The sequence below is a fragment of the Talpa occidentalis genome, unplaced genomic scaffold (assembly GCF_014898055.3).
Source record: "Talpa occidentalis isolate TD23 unplaced genomic scaffold, MPIMG_talOcc4v2.1 talOcc4.2, whole genome shotgun sequence".
Taxonomy (NCBI): domain Eukaryota; kingdom Metazoa; phylum Chordata; class Mammalia; order Eulipotyphla; family Talpidae; genus Talpa; species Talpa occidentalis.
In genome coordinates this window covers 71,861,632-71,883,992 of record NW_023602073.1, presented here as the reverse complement: position 1 = coordinate 71,883,992, position 22,361 = coordinate 71,861,632, and the positions used below count along the sequence as shown (strand labels likewise).

At 39.4% G+C, this 22,361-nt stretch overlaps 1 protein-coding gene across 3 annotated transcripts in view; it reads left to right on the top strand.

The window, feature by feature from the left end:
- Nucleotides 1–22,361, top strand: part of PKHD1 (PKHD1 ciliary IPT domain containing fibrocystin/polyductin) — a 445,188-nt gene that overhangs the window by 159,334 nt on the left and 263,493 nt on the right. For all 3 annotated transcript variants that reach the window (XM_054698860.1, XM_037519857.2, XM_054698859.1), the window contains exons 39-42: nucleotides 14,394–14,604; nucleotides 14,962–15,119; nucleotides 17,658–17,849; nucleotides 21,067–21,192. In XM_054698860.1, coding sequence (XP_054554835.1) covers nucleotides 14,394–14,604; nucleotides 14,962–15,119; nucleotides 17,658–17,849; nucleotides 21,067–21,192 — 687 coding nt within the window. The remainder of the gene's footprint in view (nucleotides 1–14,393; nucleotides 14,605–14,961; nucleotides 15,120–17,657; nucleotides 17,850–21,066; nucleotides 21,193–22,361) is intronic.

Here is a 22,361-nt window from a genome sequence, read left to right as displayed (position 1 = left end):
ATATAGAGAAACAAAGAATCAGATAAAACCAAATAATTAACAAATCTTAGAAATCTGGTGATAGAACTGAGGCTACCGGAGAAGAAGGGAGAGGAACAAGAACAGTAGGGAGGGAGTACAATGGACTCTTGGAATGGACTGCAGGTTCTTTAGTGGTGGGTGTTGAATAATAACAATGCCTGAAGACAGAGATCCTATACCTCTAAAACACAGAATGTTGTAAACCAATGTTACCTCAATAAAAATAAACACACATACACAAAATGCTTCTAAAAAGTCCAACATGCCTATTCTCTGCAAAATGACAAAAATGTATGTTAAAATCTTTTTGAAATTGATATGAAATAACTTAGAATTTGAAATTTTTTGATCTGGGTATGAGTGGCCTCGGAACAGTCTATAAGAAAGGGTTTCTTAAGTTGATAGTATAAACCACACTTTCAGGAACTTGTTTTAAACACGTTTAAGTGAACATGCTGTTTTTAAAATGTTTAGGATTTTAGGTGTTTACATGTAAATGTGTATGCTAATTAGAAATGAGTTCTAGCTACTTAATAATCCAGTACAGCAGGAACTCCACTTAGAAACACATTGTAGGATACTTTAAGTTTCTATATATACACCTGAAAGTGTTGGCATTAGTCAGGTATTTTTTTTTTTTTTTTGTAGAAAGTGAAGGAAAACCTAATTCAAACAAAATATAAGGATATTTGCCTCATCTAATTGAAAACAAACAAACAAACAAAAAACTTGAGGCACAGCTGAGTTCAGGTGTTCCAGTGAAGTTGTTAGAACTTTGTTGCTCTGCAGCTCTTGGTTCTGCTTTCTCCTGAATTGGCTTTATTTTCAATCAAGCTCTTCCCTTCTAGAGAACCAGAAATGGGTTCTTGTGGTTCCAGAAGAATGAGATGCCTCTTTTCCAATGGCTATTTGACTCCTGGGCAAATCCCAGCATCCTCCTTCCACTACCACCATTTTACAGGTTTCGTTTTGTTTTTTCTCCTTAAAATTTCACTCAAACTTATTATAAACACTTTATTTAATCCTATTTTATTGTGGTTATTCAAGTGTCTCCTCAGGAGAATGTGTATGTTGTGAGGGCAAAGGTGCTCCTGTGTTTGTCATTTACAACACCCCACGGACTGCAACAGTGCCTGGACCCAGTAGACTTTCAGGAAATGTTAGTTGTGTGAATAACTAAATGAAAAGCTTGAACAAACTCTTAACTTGTCTCTGTCATGTCACAGCCCATCATGGAGATTGTTGCTTTGATCAGGGAAGTGATGCTGTTCTGGACCAGGATGGGTTGGCCACGTGGTTCATGTTGGACCAAGGGTGTGGGCTCTCAATTCCAAGTACCTGTTCTGAGTGAAGGAGAGAGTGTTTTCAACCTTAGAGGTGTATTATCTAACCAGAATAAGAGATTGGGCAGGTAAAAACAACAGCTTGTTCACTCTAACAATTTTATTATTTTTACTAATTTGGAATTGCAAATCAATAAAGTTTCCCTGGAGAGTCTACACTGACTTTGACTAGAAGAAAAAGCCCAATCCATTACTTTGCTAAGCAAAAAACCCAAGCTGCAATGAATAGAAACACAACTAATAGAAAATTTAGACTTAAAAATAGGTAATAAAATTATATTATTTTCCAGATTTGATTATGCCTAGAAAGTGCTATCAAAAGAATGGAGTTGATTTTAAGGTGGTTTTTAGTTAGGAGATCCATGACTACATGAATCTTGGTCTGGACTGGCCACTCTTGTTTAAGTGTGTACATACGGGGCCATGGTCAGCAAAGCATTAATAGTGAATATTAGGACTTGGTCCAAAGTCAAAGGGGGAACTTCTAATGCACAATGATGTGTCAGGTGGCTCATTCTTGAACAAGCTATGAAGCGAATTTCTTCCCATCCTCACCCCTAAAGCTACTTGTGACATGGGGGACTTTCCACTTGAGGGAAGGTAAGTCCAGCATAGCTAGTCATGCGGCTGGCCCTGGTGCTTGTGGGAAGGCCAATCAGGTCCACCTACATCAGACCTTTCCAGGTTATGGGGCAGATTCCAGGGAGCTGCTTCCTGGACCCTTTTCCCTGGGAGGTCATAGCAAAACTCATTTTATGGTGGTGTTATGTGGTTTAAATGATATAAAACATGTAGAGCACTTAGCACAGTGAAAGACATTGATACACTACTCAATAATGTTATTATTAATATTGTATGTTTACAATTTTTATTGGACAAGCGGCTTTATTATTATTGTGAGAAGGATGGTGTTGGTTTTGTTTCTAGTAATCCATCGGCAAAAAACCTGGTCGTCATTCTTAGCACCCTTTCTATCCTGTTTCTTCATATTGTATCCATCACCAAGTCTTTTTTTTTTTTAAATAATAAATTTTATTTTTATATTCCCCATACAATTGCAGCCCCCCCATTCTGACCCCAATCCCTCCCCTCCCGCCCCCCTAAAAGTGTCTCTGGTTCATAGTTTTTTGTTGATTTTGATTTTCACTTTCTTATAGTTATTCATTTTCCTGGTCCCTTATTTTAGTTTTCTAGATTCCTGCTATGAGTGAGACCATCCGGTATTTTTCTTTTTCTTTTTGGCTTATTTCACTGAGCATGATCCCTTCCAGCGCCATCCATGTTGCTGCAAATTGCATGTGTTTATCTTTTTTGAATGCTGAGTAATATTCCATGGTATATATGTACCACATCTTCTTGATCCAGTCATCTATTTTTGGGCATTTGGGTTGTTTCCAAAGCTTAGCTATTGTAAACAGTGCTGCTATAAACATAGGGGTGCAGGTGTTCCTTGGAATTGATGTTTCTGTGTCCTTTGGGTAAATACCTAGGAGTGGAATTGCTGGATCATATGGAAGCTCTATGTTTAGTAGGTCCAGAAATCTCCACACAGCTCTCCATAGTGGTTGGACCAGTTTGCACTCCCACCAACAGTGCAGAAGAGTTCCTTTTTCTCCACACCCTTGCCAACATTTGTTGTTGCTAGTTTTTTTTAATATGTGCCATTCTCACTGGTGTAAGATGGTATCTCATTATAGTTTTGATTTGCATTTCCCTGATGACAAGCATCACCTAGTCTTGATTTTAATTCCTGGGTAACTCATGGGCCATTTTATGTCTCTTCAGTTCCATTGCTATCACCTGACATGATACCGTCAACTTGATCCTGAACCATTGTTTAAGCATCCTGGTTTATTTTTTAGTTGCGACATTTGTCTTTCTCTGATTCATTGTTTACCTTGGAGCCATGGCGATCTTTCAAAAATACAGATCTATCCATATCATGCTGCTGCTCAAAACTCTTCAGTGCCTTCTGTTGTTCTGAGAGGAGAGTGCAAAGTTTCTGGCACAACTACAGTGCCCAGTGGGTGTAGCCCCTGGCTACACCTCCTGCCTCACTTTGCAGCCTTCACCCATCCCCCATCCCTGTGTGTGTGCTCCAGTCTCAGCAATTTTCTTTGAGTTTATTAAATAGTTAATATACCCTTGATTTTACACTTTTCACATTTTTGAGTACCAAAGGAAGCTCACCTTTACTAAGTAAATGGAATGCTACATAGACAGGAGCTTTCCTTCAAAGAGAATTCTCCCATATGTTTCATCAAAGCCATACTATTAATAGTATTGCTTTCAGCCTGGTCATGGAGAAAGAGTATCATTGAATTGCTATTATATTCAGTATTTGTTAAAATTGGATTTTACCTAGATCCTGGCACTTTATAATTTTCAAAGCTGCTTCCATTCTTTCCTTTAACTCTCACAACAACTCTGTGAAGTAGGAAAGTCTGGGATTATTGCTTTCATCTTACAGATGATGAAACTGGGGCCCAGAAGGGGAGGTAACTAATATTCATTCCATCCTCTTTATAGGTTCAACACGCACATGGGCTTGCTTTTGTTTTGCACACATGTAGGTGTTTACTTGTGTGAGAAAGACAAACAGAAAATACTGGTTCCAGGTTTCTGCAACAGTTTTCTCAATTATAATTTTTTTTTTGAGTCATTTTGGGATCCCAAGTGGGATTTATTCCTTAGGGCTCCTTTTGCAACCTTATTCATAGAGGAGTGATGAACCTATTTCTTGCCCAGTTTATTATTTACCTTTCAGTATTTCTGTGGCATTTTCTGATCTCTGTGTTGGCAAAATACAAATATTTTCCTTTATGGTTTTTGCTTTTGATTTCAGGTTTAGAAAATTCTTCTATAAAAAGACTGTAAAATTTACCTCTGGTTTCCTGGAACTTTTATCATTTCTCTCTCATTTATTCACATTAGTGTCTTTAACCCAGAGTCAGCAAACTATCAGCCATGGACCAATTCTGGCCCTCTGCCCATTTTTGTGAATTTTATTGAAGCATAGCCATGTTGGTTTGTTATGGTATTATCTTTGCTGCTTCAAGCTGCTGTGACAGAGTTGGGTAGTTGCAACAGTCTGCCTCACCTTCAAATCCAAAATTATTTACTGTCTGGCTCTTTGCAGAAAATGTATGCCAACCCCTCTTTGAATTCATCTAGAATTTATGATGGTATAGTATACAAAGTGATTATTTTTTATAAAATAGCTAATCAGTTTTTTCAACTCTATCAATAACACAGTTGTGCTAGGCTAAAAAATTACCCCCCAAAATGCTCATGTCCCAATTTCTAGAAGTGGCAATGTTTACCTTATTTGGCAAAAGGTACTTGCTGCTGTGATTAATGATCTTGAAATGGAGGAGATTGTTTTGCATTACTCAGATAGACTCAGTGTAACCCCATTGGTCCCTATCAGAGGAGAGGAGGAGCAAGAGGGAAACAAGAGGAGTTAGAGGGCAGGGGATGTGAGAATAGGGGTAGGGATAGGGGTGCTGTGCTTTGAAGATGAAGGAGGGGTTAGAGACCAGGAGCTAAGAAATACAGGAAGCCACCAAAAGCTGAAAAGGCCAAGGGAACAGCTTTTCTTTTGAACCCTAGAAGGAGTAGCCCTATTGATGTTAATGTTGGAATTCTAACCTCGAGAACTGTAAGATAATATATTAGGGTACTTTTTAGACAAGAGTGGTAACCTTTTGGGCCTCCCTGGTGGTGGAGCGGTTGAGCGCTGGGCTGCGAAGGTGCCTGCAGCCTCTGCAGCGCCGGTTCGATCCCCGGCTGCTCCCCGGCCACCAGAGGAGGGTCCCACATGGCGCGCAGACCTCTCCTGCCGCCCGCTGCTCCCCTCAGCAGTGTACTTTGGTCCTTCTGCCTGCTCTGCTCCCCGCTCTGGCTCTGGTGAATTCTCTCACCCTCCCGCGCTTCTGACTGTACCCAGTGCTTGTATAAATAAATAATAAATAAATCAAAAAAAAAAAAAAAAAGAGTGGTAACCTTTTTTTTCAATGGCAATAGGCAACTGATATAGCATCATCTCCCAGGGAAATTTAAATGTTACCTTTATGATGTACTATATTCTTATTTGATTCAGATACAGATTAATGTCTTTTATAAATGAAGAACTTTTTAGAAGAAATTTATAGTCTAGCAAAATATATGGATAGACATAGCACTATAATTTGAACGAATCGGTCAATATGAATGTATGCAATGAAGGTGGGAGTTTCTCCTGTGTTCTCGGTGAGGGAGAGATTCTTTTTTGTTTTTATGAGTTTCTCCTACCTTCTTGTTAGTAATCAGAAAAGCACTAATAACAACAAAAACAGTTTTTTCCTTTGAACAAGCAAATATACCAATATTAAAAAGCATAGAGAATTTTGAGGAACTGGCAGTTGGTACTCTGTAGATGAGAAGGCCCACTAATATGGAATAGAAGCACATGCAATCTTCCTGTAAGAGAAGTTGGTAATTACATCAAAAGGTATAAAGCAGGTACATGCCTTGATATATAATGCCACTTCTAGGAATTTATTCTAAGGACATGATCATGAGTGTGCATAAGATTGTGTTCGATTCTCACAAACATCTGCATTGTTTATGAGAGCAGAGTATTAGGAAAAAACCTGAATATGAATAAAAAAACATTTTGAAAGTGGAATACTATGATACCATGTTATTAAGTAATATATAACTGAAAGATGTTCTTACTATGTGAGATAATTTACAAAAGTGGTATGTACAGGATTATGTTTGCTTACATCTGAACATAGAAAAAAGAGGAAAAGAAATATACCTATTATCTCCTATATTAAGATTGTGGGGATTTTATTGTCTTTTTAACCTCTATCTGTTTTTCTTTTGAACATTATATATTTATTGCTTTTCTAAAAAGAAATTGTTGAGCAATAACAGCCTTTTCTCTCCTTACTGTCACCTCCATTCTAAACTGTAAACCATAAGATGATTATTAAAGTGATTACCTGGCTAGAAGTATATATATACACACATGCACACACATATGTATACACACATTTATGTACATATGTGTGTATATTTGACAATAAATAGAAATGGCATTAGACATGCTACTGGGGCCTTCAACTCTGACTAAGTGGGTTTTATAACGCTAATAAAAGACTTCACTACATTTCTATAGGACTTCAGAATGGCAATGTTGAATTGACCTAAAATTCCCATGGGAGGAAGGAACTGTGTTCCAGATGTTTCCAATTAACTTACAGTGTATTATTTCCTGTGTATTTTAAAGTTTATCTTTTGATTCTTCTCAGTCACTTATTTTTAATCGAGGGAGCTACAAATAAAGCATAGAAACAAAAGTTTCCCTTCCTCTTATGCTCCTAGAAAAGGTGTTCACAGTATGGCTCACTGCACCATCCAAATCACCTTGTCAGCCTTTGTCTAAACCTTTGTGCCAAAAGAGTGGTAGATTTAGCGTTGGAAGACTCTGTGCCCAATTCTCTTTTTATCACAGTGTGGAAATGTTTGCTCATCAGCTGTGGGTGCAGCCAGCTGATTTGCACATTTAGAGATTGCTCTGCTGTGCCTTCCCCATCCTGCAGGCACATGTTCCCTGCTAAGTCAAGACCACCAGAGATTAGCCAGTCATGGTGCAGAAGACTCGGTGCACACAGACAGCCAAGCATGTGCAGGATCCCTTGCCAGGTTTTGTCTTCATCCAAGGGAAATGTCACAGCCAGTGGTTCTCAGGGGTAGAGGGAAATGGTATGTGAAAAATGCCCCTATTCCCCCTCTTTCGTCTGCCAGATAGTTTTATATTAATGCTAATGCCACACTTTCTCTTCTGAAGTATAGTAAATTGGATTGCCTCCAAGTCACAAATGGTTTGGGTTCAAAGCATTCCCTTGAAAGTTGGTTGTTTGGAGCTTGGAATATATTTTTCTCCTTGTGGTTAAGGACCAAGATGAGCCCTCAAAACTCTGCTTTACCTAAATCTTCTTGCTGTCTAATGCTAATGGGAATACATCAGCTGACCACTGTATAAACGACTAATCATATGAAGAAGTATGTCCATTTTCAACATGAGATGTAGTAGACACAGTTCTCTTCATTTGGACTTTATTATCTCAATTTTTTTGTTTTTATTTTTTGAGTACTAGTAACAGCATACTTTCAGTCCCTCTACCCTGAAGGTGACTTCTGTGGCTCAGTGGCCCGCTTCTGGCACAGTGGGGGTTCTGGTGCACAGAAATGCAGGGTGGCCTACTCAGTCTTTCTCTAGTCCCTCTAATTACCCTTCACCTTTTAGTGCTGTTCAGGATAGTATATAATAACCACAGAATTTGGGCCAGGTGCTAGTGGAAAAAATGGGGAGAATAAGAAGTAGTAGAAGGGCAGGTTTCTCTCTCTATCACTTCCCTCTCAATACCCATATCCTGCTGCTCTACACCCTAACTTCTCCTGGTGGAAGGACAAAATGAATAGTAGGGAACAGGGCTCAAACAGAGATTCTGGGCAGGGTGTCCAGAAATTTATAATAATTACAAAAGAGCAAAACAAAACACTACAGCCTTTGCCTAGAGTTCTCTGGCTATTTTGCAATCTGGCTTATCTTTTAAGACCCAGTCAATTGTTCCCTCTTCTGGGAAGTATTTCTGGAAGCAACTACTCCCTTCGTTTGAGTGAGGTGCTCCATGTCTGCTGGGTGTACTTAACTTGGTGCATTTGTGGGTCAATTTCCTGCACTGGTCATGAAGGACAGTCCCTGGAGGACAGGACTCTGCTGTCTGTGTCTTCTTCCCAGTGCTTGACAAATGTTCATCTACATAAAAGGGAAGGTAGCATTCTTGTTGGGTTTTGGGTAATGGTGAAGCTGCATTCAGAAATAAAGGGGCAGTATTTGTTTCTAGCTCTTCTGTGAGTTTCCTTATATTTCTATTATTAAGATGTAAAATTTATTTTAATGAAATGATTTTTCTTTCCTCCCCCCCCTTTCCTAAATGATTTGGAAAGATCTTGGCCATTATTCACTTGGAATAAATGCTGAAGTCCTACAAGATAAACACTGATTTTAAAGTGTGTTAACCCACAAAAATTATTTTCTTTCTTTCCATGCCCGTTTGGTAAGATGGTTCTCTGGGACTGTGTAATTATGGATGAATGGCACTGAAATGCTTGAACAATAATTTGTAGGAAATACAATTATGAGTAGAAGTCATTAGTGGGAGTAAATGAGTAGTTTGTTGGTTAACAGGTCAATGTTGAAAGCCCAAAGTGGTTAAACATTGCATTAAATTACAAGTGAAGAGCATGGCCCTTTTTCATTTAAGTATATTCATAAATTATTGAGCTTATTAAACTGTGTTTTTATGTTTTCTGACTTGTGGTAGCAAAAGGAAGGGCGTCACCCAATCTGGGTTTCTTAAGAGTTTTGTGAAGTGAAATGACTCACGTTTGAAATATGTGCAATGCTTTCTTCACCAGAGAAGTTGACCAGCCCACACCATGCAACACTTACATGACATTTATGAAATAAGGGCTGTAATTTTTCAAGTATCAAAGTGACTGGGTACAGTCAACTTGCATTTATTTTCAGAGACCAGCGATTCCGTTACGTGTTCAGTTCTTTGGCTTCAGAAGACTCGACTTGGTGCTGACACCACATTACCTTGTAATCTTGTCCTTGAAACATCTTAGTTTCCTCATCTGTACAATCTGTTAAAAGGAAAAAAAAGTAAAACAAAAAACAAACTTTTTATTTCTTTTCTTTTTTTTTTTTTTTAAAGATTTATTTATTTATTTATTTATTTATGCAAGCACTGGGTACAGTCAGAAGCGCAGGAGGGCGAGAGAATTCACCAGAGCCAGAGCGGGGAGCAGAGCAGGCAGAAGGACCGAAGGACACTGCTGAGGGGAGCAGCGGGCGGCAGGAGAGGTCTGCGCGCCATGTGGGACCCTCCTTTGGTGGCCGGGGAGCAGCCGGGGATCGAACCGGCGCTGCCGAGGCTGCAGACAGCTTCGCAACCCAGCGCTCAACCGCTGCGCCACTGGGGAGGCCCCCAAACTTTTTATTTCTGAGTAAAACTATTTAAGTTTTTTTTTTTCTCTAATTTCTTAGTGTGTTGCTATTCTGCTTTTTTGCATATTGGATGTTACATGTTCATGAAGGAGTATATCTGATGGGGTTTTCAAGTGATAGTCCAGAGGCAATATTCAAAATAGTTACTTTAAATCCCTCTGATCTGAATGCTATTGATGAGCCCATTTCTGTATCCAGAATTGTGACAATATATATAAAAGAGACGTAAGTCAGTGGCCTTGCTTTTGAGGTGCTGTTTAGGTGTTGAGGTAAGACATGGGTATTGTAATAACTGCAAAATAATTAAGCACTGAAATACATACTTCAGTGTCCCCAGGCTTTTCTGGGCCTGCTTAGCCTATTGCCTGTTTCCTTCCACCCCAACACTTACAGCACACCTGGCTCTATTCAATATTCCTGCCTGCTTGTGATGGTGTTCTCATGACAAAATTCACATGAGTTCATCAACTAACCTGGCTGCCAGTCATGAGGAGACATCTTTCGTGCACTTTCCTCCTATTTTTGTTTTTTTTTTTGGTCACTGTCCTCTCTTCAGGAAGGTGCTTAGGCTGACTCATCTCTGTCTCTGTTGCTGGTAGCTGCTAGCATATTGAGCACATGGGTGCAGGATTTCATTGTTGCCCAGGGGGTCAAATGCTCAGGTGCAGGAGTATGTTGTGTTCCATGATGAAGGGTGGTAACCACCCCCTCTATCAGCAACTCAGAGTCTCACTGGATCACCTGGACACCAAAACTTTAGGATGCTTGCTTCTCTGTCTCATTCATGACTTTCCTCATTTGGTACGTATTTATGGAGCACCTCATATGCTAGACTCTATGATAGGCATTGATTCTATGATGGTGAACAAAGGTAGAGTGCTTTGTCATGTTTAATGCAAGAATAAATATCACAATAATCAAGGACAAATGAAATGTGTTAAGCACTAGAATTGAGAGGGGTGTGGTGATGTGGATGTGAAGATTTTAATGCAGAGTTTGACAGCTCTCAAAGACTTCTCCAAGGAATTGAGTGGAACATCATCTGAGGAAAGAAGCAGTGAGTTAGTGAGTCTCAGGCAGAGGATGCTCACGGACATAAGCTGTCTGGGGAGTTCCTTCAGTTCGTTTTTCAACTTCAGTCATGGACCCATGTGGGCAGAAGGGAGGGTCTATGCCTGAGACAGACTGTGTGCCTTCCCTGTCAACCTTTTTTCTTCCCATTTTATCCTTTGTGTCAGTTTCTTTTGCATGCATGGCAACTCAAAGATTTCACAAATGAATTAGACATTCTAGAGCATGCCTCAATCCCAGGCACACATAGAACTTTTACTCAAAAAAGAACCCATGTTTCTACAAGGTCTGTAGGAGGAGGGGAGTGGAGATAAGCCTGAGCTGATTTTCCTGAAATACAATGGAAGAGGAGGGACTTAAGCTGTGCTTGAAAGAAAGGGAAGGCAAAGAAGGCCAGGCACAGAGGTGGGAGAGGCAGATGGATAAAGGATAAAGGTAGGAACAACCTTGTTTATGAGAAGAGGTAAAGAGACCAGGCCTGCTGGAATAGGCAGCTTACTAGGAGACCATAAATGAGGGTCAGATTGTAGAGAGCCTTGAATATCTGGAGGGGAATTTGGTGCTTTGTTACTGAGTACTGTAGGGAGACAATGCACATTCTTGAAAAAAGAAGGGATGTAATGCAGATGACTTTACAGAGTTTGAGAAAAAGATTAAGGGGTGATGATCAGAAGAGCTCTTAGAATCTTGCTACGATGATTATTACAATTATTTTGAGTTTTGAGTTTGTGATAATGGTAGCTTAACCATTGATCAGTGTCCACTACTTAACTGGAAATGTGAGACTGGCACAAGGGAAACATCCAGACTTGATTTTTTTTTAAAGATTTATTTATTTATTTTTTATACAAGAACTGGGGTACAGGCCAGATGCGCGGGAGGGTGAGAGGATTCACCAGAGACAGAGCGGGGAACAGAACAGGCAGACTGATGAAATACACTGCTGAGAGGAGCAGCGGGTGAGGCAGGAGAGGTCTGCCCCACCATGTGGGACCCTTGCCGGCCGGCCGGGATTGAACTGGCACTGCAGAGGCTGCAGACAGCTTCACAGCGCGGCACTCAACCACCTGCACCACCAGGGGAGGCCCAGACTTGATATTTTAATCATACACATAGACATGATGTTTTTGCAATGAGAAGGAATAAGAAGAGACTTTTACTGTGTTGACAGTAGAAAAGACATGTTTATGTTAGTTAAAAATTCACTTCAAAGATTCTCTTACTTTTTCAATTCAATCTGACTATTGTTTAAAAGATGACTGGTTGAAAAATATTTTTGTGTTACTACTCATGGTTCAGCCAATTGTACCTGTGTGTTGGTGCACAGGAGGTATTTGTTGCTTATTGATTGAATTTGTCAACAATTGATCTCAGTTTCATAGCATCTTGTCTTTGATAAACATTTTTCTGTGCTTGATAGGGAATATATGTCTATGCGGATATCATAGGCAGAATTAGGAGATACACAGATAAATGCATATACATATAAATAAACTTTATTTCATTTTATTGTTCCCAAAGGTTAAAACATACAAACAAGGAATAAAATTAAAATTATTTTCTTTGGGGATGATTTATGTCTTAATTTTCACCTGCCCTATAATTAGAAATTTTGAACTCTGTGAATTTCTTTAGGATAAAATTATAGCCCAAGTGAACTTCAGAAATTATATCATTAACCCAGAGACCTTTCTAAACCTAGAACAACATTATTGGTAGAAGTTCCATACACCCACAGAGACAAATAAAGAGGAAAGTTTAAAATAATTTGAAAATGATTTATTGCCGGCCACCTCTGTAGTTAGAGATTCAAGTATTATTACTTTACTTTAGTGCAACAAGGGAGGACAGTAAGTTGCTGTGGGCTAAAGGTAAATTATGATCTATTACAAAGGAGGGAGGAAATGTACTGAGGAAAGAAGAAGGAGTTGGGAGTGACCCATGTGTTTTCTGAAGTACTGCTTCAGAAAATGCCTTGAAAAAATCTTTGTCTTGACCCTTGCTGGAAAGATCAGCACAAATTGCAAGACAGATGGCCTTCTTGAATCTCTGATAGTTAAGGAGTTGCGTGCTAGTATAGGGAGGATCAGATGGATGCGCTGGTACCCAATACAGAGCAAGAGGTCTAGGGTCTAAGACTCCCCTTCTTTGATTTTCCCAAGCAATTCTCTCCTGGATACACTCAGTTTTAGACTTTGAATAGATCATTTAAAACTATTTTTTTAAAGATTTATTTATTTATGCATACAAGAACTGGGGTACAGGCCCGAGGTATAGGGGGTGAGAGGATTCAGAGACAGAGTGGGGAACAGAACGGGCAGACTGACTGAAATACACTGCTGAGGGGAGCAGCAGGGGGGCAGGAGAGGTCTGTTGTGCCCATGTGGGTTGCTCCCTGGCTGGCTGGGGATCGAACTCATCCTGCATAGGCTATGGATAGCTTCATAGTACTGTGCTTAACCCCTTGAGCCACTAGGGAGGCCCCTTGAAACTAATTTGTAATGGAAGTAATATTGCATTATAACATGTCATCAGTTTCATGGGACCATCTATATAGATGGTCACTACTAACAGTCCAATTTTTATCCTTCACCACATAATTGGCCTCTTTTACCATTTTCCTACCCACCTTCCCCCTTTCCTTCTGATAAGTACTCATTTGATTTTATAGTCTGAAAATTTATATTTCTTTTACTTAATTCACTTTGTTTTGGTTATTTGCCACATGTGAGTGAAAGATAGTGTTTATCTTCATCTGACTTATTTCACTAAGCATAATCATTTAGGCTGTTGTTTTGGATATCAAGATTTCATCTTTTTAAAAAAATTAGTAGTGTTCCTTTGTGTATATGCACTATATCTTCTTTATCCACTTGCCTATTGATGGGCACTTAGGTTATTTCCAGCTCTTGGCTATTGTAAATAATGGTGCAGTGAACATGGGTGTACAGGTATCTAGAAGGGGTCATTTAACTCATCAAGACTTAGGACAACCACTCCAAGATAATTTTGAATCTTACTCTACTGACATTATTTGTAAAGTGAGTTGTAGTCTTAGGATTAGAAGTTCATGGTGAACTTCCATGTGGCAGAGTCTAGTCTAGAGTCATTTGTTTTAATTTGAAATAAGAAAGAGATGGTAAAATTTCATCCTGCAAACACAGTGTAAGGATGCTAGAGAGAAGATTAAAATGCTATTATGTGGTAAGGTCCAATCGGCCTGCTTCATAGATATTGTTATCTCATTTAATCCACCTAAAGCCTGTGGGGAAAGGCCTTGTTATGTCTGCTCTGTTACTGATGAAACTGAAGAATACTTTTAAGTATATTATCCAAAGAATTATAGTTGGAATTGGGCAACTGTTACTCCATTGTAAGTTTAGTCTGACTCCAAAGTGTGTTCTTCATATCCTACTACTCTCTGTCCTGGGTTTCTTTGATTGCCACCATGTGACAGCTGAGAAAACTAGTGTCAAAAAAGGAAAGGGGTCTCCCTGGTGGTGCAAGGGGTTAAGCACAGCACTGTGAAGCAATCTGCAGCATCTGCAGCATGACTTTGATCCCTGGCCGGCCAGAGAGCTACCCACATGGCGCAGCAGACCTCTCCTGTCACGCCCGCTGCTCCCCTCATCAGTGTATTTCAGTCAATCTGCCTATTCTTTTCCCACTGTCTCCAGTGAATCCTCTCACCCCCCGCACCTCTGGCCTGTTCCCAGCTCTTGTGTGCAGAAATAATTTTTTTTTTTTAAAAAAGGAAAGGCTTGGTGCCTATGGAGCCTGAAACTTAACTTTCCTAGGTTCCTCTTTCACAGCATTCTTTGACTGACTGATATCACATTTGTATTAATTATTAAAATGTATAGAGGCAAGTTTTTCTTGGATTGCTTTAGGTTCACCCTCAGAAGTAACTGTCACCCACCTTCGGGCAGCTGCCTCCGCCCATGACACAATCCTGGCTCTGGAAGATGCTGTGCACTGGCGGCCTGGGGATGAAGCTGTCATCATCAGTGGAGCAGGTGTTGAAGGTGTCAATGCCATGGAAGAGATTGTGGTTGTGGAAACTGTGCGCAGTGCAAACCTCTACCTGAGGTCACCCTTGAGGTACCGACTATCAGCCTGGTCCCCCTTAATTGGAAGAAGATGAGATTTTTAACTATCTTGATGTCTGGACATTCTGTCTTTTGATGATTTATTTTTACACTGAATGATGCTAGACATTTTGATGAGAACATTACAAAGATTTGAAGATTTCAATACACTTTTCTTGTATGAATTGAGAACATCTATGCACCTTGTTTCTAATTTCACCTACTTGTACCCATGATATGCTCTTCTCTTTTAGAGTTTCTAGAGAAATAGACCTACCAAGTAGAGAATTATGCTAATTAGTGGCTGATGAGTCCTAATAAGTTTTTGAGTAATACCTTAAAAGATGGGTCTTTTTCTTTTTTCCCTCAGATATTCTCACAACTTCACGGAGACTTGGGTGGCTGGAGAGCACTACATTTTAAAGGCCACAGTGGCCCTGCTGAGTAGGAGTATCACCATCCGAGGCAATCTTACTGCTGAGAGGACAAAGCTCCTTGCTTCATGCCGGGAGGTCACTGCTTCAGAAGGTAGAGCAGCATTTTGTCGAGAAGTCCAAAGAATGAGAGAGAATGTTCTTATTGTCCAGTGATATGTGGCATTGTTGACATCTTTCAAAGAGACTAAGCCCTTAGCCTTTGCATATTTCCATAATGTGCTGTCATTTTCTAAAATCTTCTGATAAATTATCATTTCATCTCCTGCCTTCGAAAACCTTGTGAAAGAGATTTTTTTTTCCGTTGGAGAAATTCATTACTTCTCTGGGGGAAATGAATCCTGGTTAAAAAAATAAATCTGGAGAATCGAATTAAATTTCCGAGTTAGAAGTTATAATGAAGTCTTTTTTTTTTTTTTAAGATTTATTTATTTATTTATACAAGCACTGGGTAGAGTCAGAAGAACGGGAGGGTGAGAGAATTCACCAGAGCCAGAGTGGAGCAGAACAGGCAGAAGGACCGAAGTACACTGCTGAGGGGAGCAGCGGGTGGCAGGAGAGGTCTGTGCGCCATGTGGGACCCTCCTCTGGTGGCCGGGGAGCAGCCGGGGATCGAACTGGCACTGCAGGGGCTGCGGGCAGCTTCGCAACCCAGCGCTCAACCGCTGTGCCACCAGGGAGGCCCTATAATGAAGTCTTAACTCTGATTCTACACCCTCTCTAAAATTTTCAGGAAAACAGTTTAATGCCAGAGTCCTGGCATAGGCAGCACATTCTTACTGACTAGACCTGTAGGGATCCTCCCTCCCCTGCCCCCACTTTTGGGTTTGTATTTTGAGTGAACTACTGTGTACTTTAGGTAAGTGGCTGAAAAAGTCAATTTATCTTCTGGTAGAGTAACAGGCACTGAATCACACTGATGTGCCTATTAAACATCTATTTCAGGGATGGTTAGTTTAGTAGGTTATGTTTTGGTTTCCCAGGCTGTAGATTATGAGACTTTCACATGTTGTGAAGACATCATTTGTCAACTTGGATCTAGGATGGTGTGGGTGTCAAGGATGACTCCCAGGCATGAGCTCTGGATGGATGATGGGGCCATTTATTGAGATGGAAAGTGGAGCAGGTTTGGGTGGGAAGGTGGAGATCATGAATTTGTTTGTGTGTATGTCGACACTGATATGCCAGGCCAGGATCTGTGCAGACATGTCTGGTGACACCTGGAGCCTGGTAGAAGTGTCAGGGTTGGAGTCAAAGCTGTGAGTCATGTCTCCATAGAGATATAGTGTTAGGGTATAGTGTTAGGATGTAGTTGGGCCAGAGGGACCTTGACCCCACACCTTTAGTTGACCATTGTGGTCATCTACCTCACAAATGTGTCATTCTGAAAAATGTTTGGATATAGTGGGTTAGAATTCAGTGATTGCCAACATTAACAATTCTGCTGAATTCTGTCTTCCATTCCGTCTCTCCTGATATTCTCCCACAGGTAATCTCAGACCATATTGTAACAAACGTTGCCTTTGATCATGCTGCAAGTGAGCTCACATTTCTACGTATTGATCTTTAATAATCTGTTCACTCCTGATGGAAAAAAAATCCATGATTTCACAACAGTTCATAAACATTATTACAAAATTCACAATATAAAACAAATTTATACACCTTCATTAAAAAAAATCCTTCACCCTTTCTTTGTGTAGGCTTGAAACAGGGGAATGAGTTAGCTCAATGCAATACTAGAAGGTCTGACCTCTCAAAAATATCATGGATCATTTGTGCCAATCGTCAGAATTGTGATCACACACAAAAATATGAAATGTTTCTTTATTTCCCTTTTATATATTCATTCTCTGGGTGTTAAAATGGCTGGATTCTGAAATTTACTATAGATTATGTACCATGGAATGATACATCATTTTGTATTATTGGTCACTTCTTTGGTTTATTACTCTGGTCAATAAATAATGAGTTCAGGAGACAGTTTCTTCTACATTGTGAGGTTTTTTTCCATACCACCAAATGCTTCATGTTAGCAGGAAGTGTGTGCCTTGTGCCATAGTTAGCTGTACTCTCCAGGGACATGGCTGGGAAGGAAGCTTTGGTGCAGGGGCTCTCAGTTGATCCTCTGGACCCTTTGTCTTTTTGCAGTGGTATTATTGCTAAGTTCTCAAACTATAAGGCATCAAAGTAAAGGAGAAACCCAACTGGACAGCTTAAAACTAAAAAAAGAGCTGTGATTACATTCAGTGCTCACATCTCTTCCCTACAATTATCAACCACGAGAAGGTCATTTTATTGCACACTCCCTCCAGGGGATCTTTTGGATTGAAATAAACATCTATTTAGGTTGAGTTTGTGGGTTATAGTCAGCTTCTTTGTGACAGTAATTAAGGTGATTGATTTGGGGGCTTCTGGAAATAATAGAGTGAAGGCAACATTATGTCCCAGTTATTGGGTGTTTTAATTAATAATCCAAAGAATCACGGTAAAAAAGGAAGTAAGATTATTAAATGAAATAAATAGTAATGGTTTGTCCTTTTTTGCTGTCAGTGCCTTTCAAACTAGGAGATTTCTCCAGAAGCATGTGGATATATATCTTGAGCCTACCCAGCTTCATTTTGTGTTTTAGGTAATTTGCAGAACTGTTTGTATTCCAAAAGTGAGAAGATGCTGGGATCAAGGGACCTGGGGGCCAGACTCATTGTTCAGTCCTTTCCAGAGGAGCCCAGCCGGGTCCTGTTGAAGGGAGTGCAGTTCCGGGACTTGGGGCAAGCCTTCCATAAGCATCTGAGCTCCTTGACTGTGGTGGGAGATATGAGAGGTAAGGGGTCCCCACTTAGTACTTTGTATTTTTCTTCTTCCATGTTTAAGTCACTGTCAACAGGGAGTCATAATAAAGAGGTATATAAGGGACATGGGAGGGGTCAGTGATGGATAATTATACTCTAGATCTGTGGTTCTCAAACTTTAATATGCCTAAAAGTATCAATGGAGAAAGTTACTGAATTTTTGAGTTATAAAGCCTACCCCAATTAATTTTGATTTAAGGTGGGGCTAGGGATCTGAAGTTTTAGCAAGTATATGGTATGCTCCAGAGAAGTGCACTTTGAGAAACATCACTATAGGCACAACAGACAAGGACTGGGTCACAGAAATCTGTGTTTTGAAAGTGGCCTCTGCCATTTACTAACTGTGACTACAGGTAAGTTGATAATTGATTAGGATAAATCATCAAAGCTGTGGGAATCCAGGCAGTGCACGGAGCACTTTATATTAAGTTGTCCTAACTCAAAAGACTCTTCTGCTGAGGGAAATCAAGAAGAATGGGTTGAGAACCAGATGGCATGCAGATCTTTTCTAGAACTGAAGATAAGGGAAGGGAACAGGGAAGATCAAATGCAGGTGAGAACAACTGGATAAACAAACAAACAAAAAAACACCCCAAAAACAGAGCAAGAAAAGAATATGATCCAAGTTGAAGGGACACAGGAGCTTTGAGGACAAAGAACTTAGTATCAGAAGCTAATGTAAAGAATCAGAGAACTGAGGTTCAGATCCTAAGTAATGATGAGTGCAGCTCCATTTCTGCATTATCTTTCCATCCTTCAGTGCCTCCACCACCCACACATTCAAATTTTGCCTTCTTTAAAAAAGAGGTGTTATGGGTGTAGTTGGTGGTTCAGGAGGGCTTTGAGAGATGCTGGGATTTCAACAGTTAATGAAAGAATAATCCTTGGTGCCATTGGGGCAAGATCCTGGCTAGTCAATTGCAGCATTTTCACCCCTCATTTCTACAAATCATCTCACATGCCAAAGATGCCTATTTATCGTAATTTTCCAGATATCTTCCATTTTATTTTTAGCATTCATTTCGAGAGATGGTCCCTAACAAGACCGCTGCTTTAATGTTATGGGATGATCAGTATCTTTGTACCCTTCTCTCTGATGCTTTGGTTTTCTGGTACTTATAGTGCTGCAGAATATTTGGCATGTTAGGTCCAGTAAAAGTGAGGGTAGCTGACACATATGAGTTAGCAACTGAGCATCAAATTCCTCCCTTTTTCAAAATTCACTTAACCCATTTCCTCCAACCTCGGCTTCAGAATAGCTGCACTTTGATCTATTTTTACATATTAGGTTTTATTAGGAAAAAGGTTCAATGCTTTAAAAAATTTGAAAACCACTGAACTAATACATTATACCCTCTTGGTCTCTGTTAAAATGCACATGTGTTGCCTGGGAGGGGATAGCACATTAACCAGAGATTAAAAACTTCTGGCATGCTTGCTAAAGAATCTTTTATTGTTTCATACCCTGAAAAATTTCTCATGCCCGCTGTTGCTGATTGCCTGCAGCCACTAGAGTTAGGAGGTGTTGGAATCTTTGCACCCTACTTTTAAAGATTAATCAATCCCTGAACTCCACCATAATAGGTCTATAAACACATTAGGACCTATTAGTTGCTCACATGGGCAGTCATGTTCTGATCGGGTGATGTTATGTAGGCATCTGGAGTCAGGAAAGGTCAGCTTTAGGTCTTGTTTCTTACATTAGTGACTATGGATGCTTTAACTTATTGGGGTAGGCCCTTGGTGAGCAATATGAGTGTACTTGGAAATTAAGGGCCCTAAAATCAAGGAGAGACCCAGCATCTATGAGATTTTAGTATTTTTCTAGTCATCTAAACATTTGACATTTATGTATTATCCCCCAATATCTGGCAATAATGTAAAATCTCCATTTCCCCAGAATTTATCATGAAATTATCCAATCAGTAAATTTTAATTATTTTAATCTGCATATCCTCCATCAGACAGAAGATGCTCAAGTGCAGAATTTACGTAGTTTCGTTCATTTTACATTTCCAAAATTGTATAATTCCTGAGATATTAAAAGTATATTCAGTAAATACACACTGGCAGATCCAGCCCACATAAAGTTATTTGAGGATGATAAAATATTCCTATGGAGTCAGTGTAATGATTTTCTTAAGTATCAATTCCTTTAACATCAGCTTCAACTTCAGAAGACCACCACATTCGAACATGAGAGTTGCGATCCTGAGCTTACCCTCTGGCTTTGCTTACAATTAGGGATAGTTATCTTTGGCTGTTTTGGGTCAAGAATATTATTGGGTGCTTCCCTGGTGGTGCAGGGGTTAAAGTCTCATCACTATCAAGCTATCATCAGCCACTGCAACATGAATTTGATCCCTGGCCAGGGAGATAACCCACATGGCACAGCAGACCTCTCCTGTCTCTCCTGCTGCTCCCCTCAGCAGAGTATTTCTGTAGATCTGACTGTTCAGTAGATTTGCAGATCTACTGTTCTTCTTGCAAGATTCTTTTCCCCCATCTTTCCTAGTCCATCTGTTTAAACTCTTAGCAACAATCCTTATTTATTTAAAATTATAATAATGGTTCTTATTATCTGATAATGTGTGCTTTACCATCACATTTCATGTAAACATTCTGGTATTCTAGTGAATCCTCTGACCCCCTGAACCTCTGGCCTACACCCCAGTTCTTGTATGCATACATACATTAAAATAAAAAAAAAACTTAAAAAATAATATTGAATGGCAAAAAGTGTTATTTCACATCTCAAGAAAAAAGACTATGATAAACAGTTTTTAAACATTAGGACTGGTCCCCACACAGTATTTTCACATTGTTCTTAACTTCTCTTTAGCCACAGTACGGTATGCTATGATTAGAATCAATAGAAAAGATGGTAGCCACTTGGAATTTTTAGCAATCATGCATTTTTTGGCCATAGTATCTCTTTCCCAGGTGGTTTCTTTTTATAATACTTGAAACTTCAACTCCAACCTGCTTGTCTTTAGTATCTTTAAGAAGCATTGGTGTGAGTTGTCCATTTTTATAATTTGATTGCTACATCTTACTCCATATTTCCTGAGTTTTATTACAGTGTGGGGGTGTTTTTGTTATATTAAAGTTTGCCTTGGAGATGATGAACATAATCTGAGGAAACTTAGAGATTCCCTTCAAATTTTTACCTCACTTTTTCCAATTCAGAATCCTACATTAAGGGATGCTCTGTGTGGGGATCCTTCAGCAGAGGCCTCAGCATGGCAAGGACCGTGGGCCTGATCGTTGAGAGAAATGTGTTCTACAACATTTTGGGCCATGCACTGTTGGTGGGTAAGTGATGGTCTCGCTTAGTTTTGATGTTCTTGAGTAGGACACAGGTTTCTAAAAGGAATTGTCCTAAAATTTGAATTACCATTTTACAAAAGTCATAGTCTCTGATCATTAGAATTAGGCCACATTTAAAAAATGTTATTTTAAATTTAATCATCACTAATTAGCTTACTAAATTTTACTGAATTGTAAACTGGTTTTTTGATAAGTGACACATCAGTTCAGGTTAATAAATATATGATGGGAGGTCCTCAAGTTGATGTTCAGCAATTTTCACAATAATTCAAAGTCACATATATACATGTGTGCAAATAAATTTGCATAGTCTCACAGTGTCAACTCTGGATGTTGGCCAAGGAGTTAGAAATCTTGAATTCTGTTCTTAGCTGCTCCTGTGCTTGCTGAAGAAACCCATGTTTTAGAATCTTCTAACAGGTCAGTTGTATACACTTTTGTTTCCTAAATTTCATTTCCCTTGCAGAACCAGAATGTCCCCTTAAAGATCTCAAATTGCATCTTACCATTCCTCTCCTTAAAATCCTTTAAGAGTTTCTTACTGCTCTCACAATACAAACCAAAATCCATAACTGGCTTGAAAGATTGTCTCAGTGATTTTACATCTATTAACCTTTGTGAGCTTGTCTTGCTCTTTTTCTTTCCCTCTGTACTTTAGCTCTGCTGGCTTATTTTAATAGTTTCAAAGAACCAGACTTTCCTCTGCTTCAGGGCCTTGGCACAAGCTCTTTCACTCTATTCATATCACTCTGTCTCTTCTTGCAAGATTCTTTACCCCCATCTTTCCTAGTTCATCTATTTAAACTCTTAGAAACAATCTTTATTATAAATTATAATAATGGTTCTTATTATCTGCTAATGTCTGCTTTACCATCAGATTTCATGATAGAATGTGAACATTCTATCCTTGGCACTTAGCCCATTAACCTCATAGGTGCATTCATTGAAAGAAACAAATTAACGAATAAAGGGTCTTTACTTATATCAGGATGAAAAAGCAAACCAGAGGGTGTCACTGAAAGCAAGACTATAACTATATTTGTTAAATAGTATTTTATATTTAAACTAATTCTGTGACATCATCAGAGGAAAAGTGTTTGTCTCATTTAAGAATGATCTGTTGAGATTAAATATATAAAGGTTCTAATTCTAAG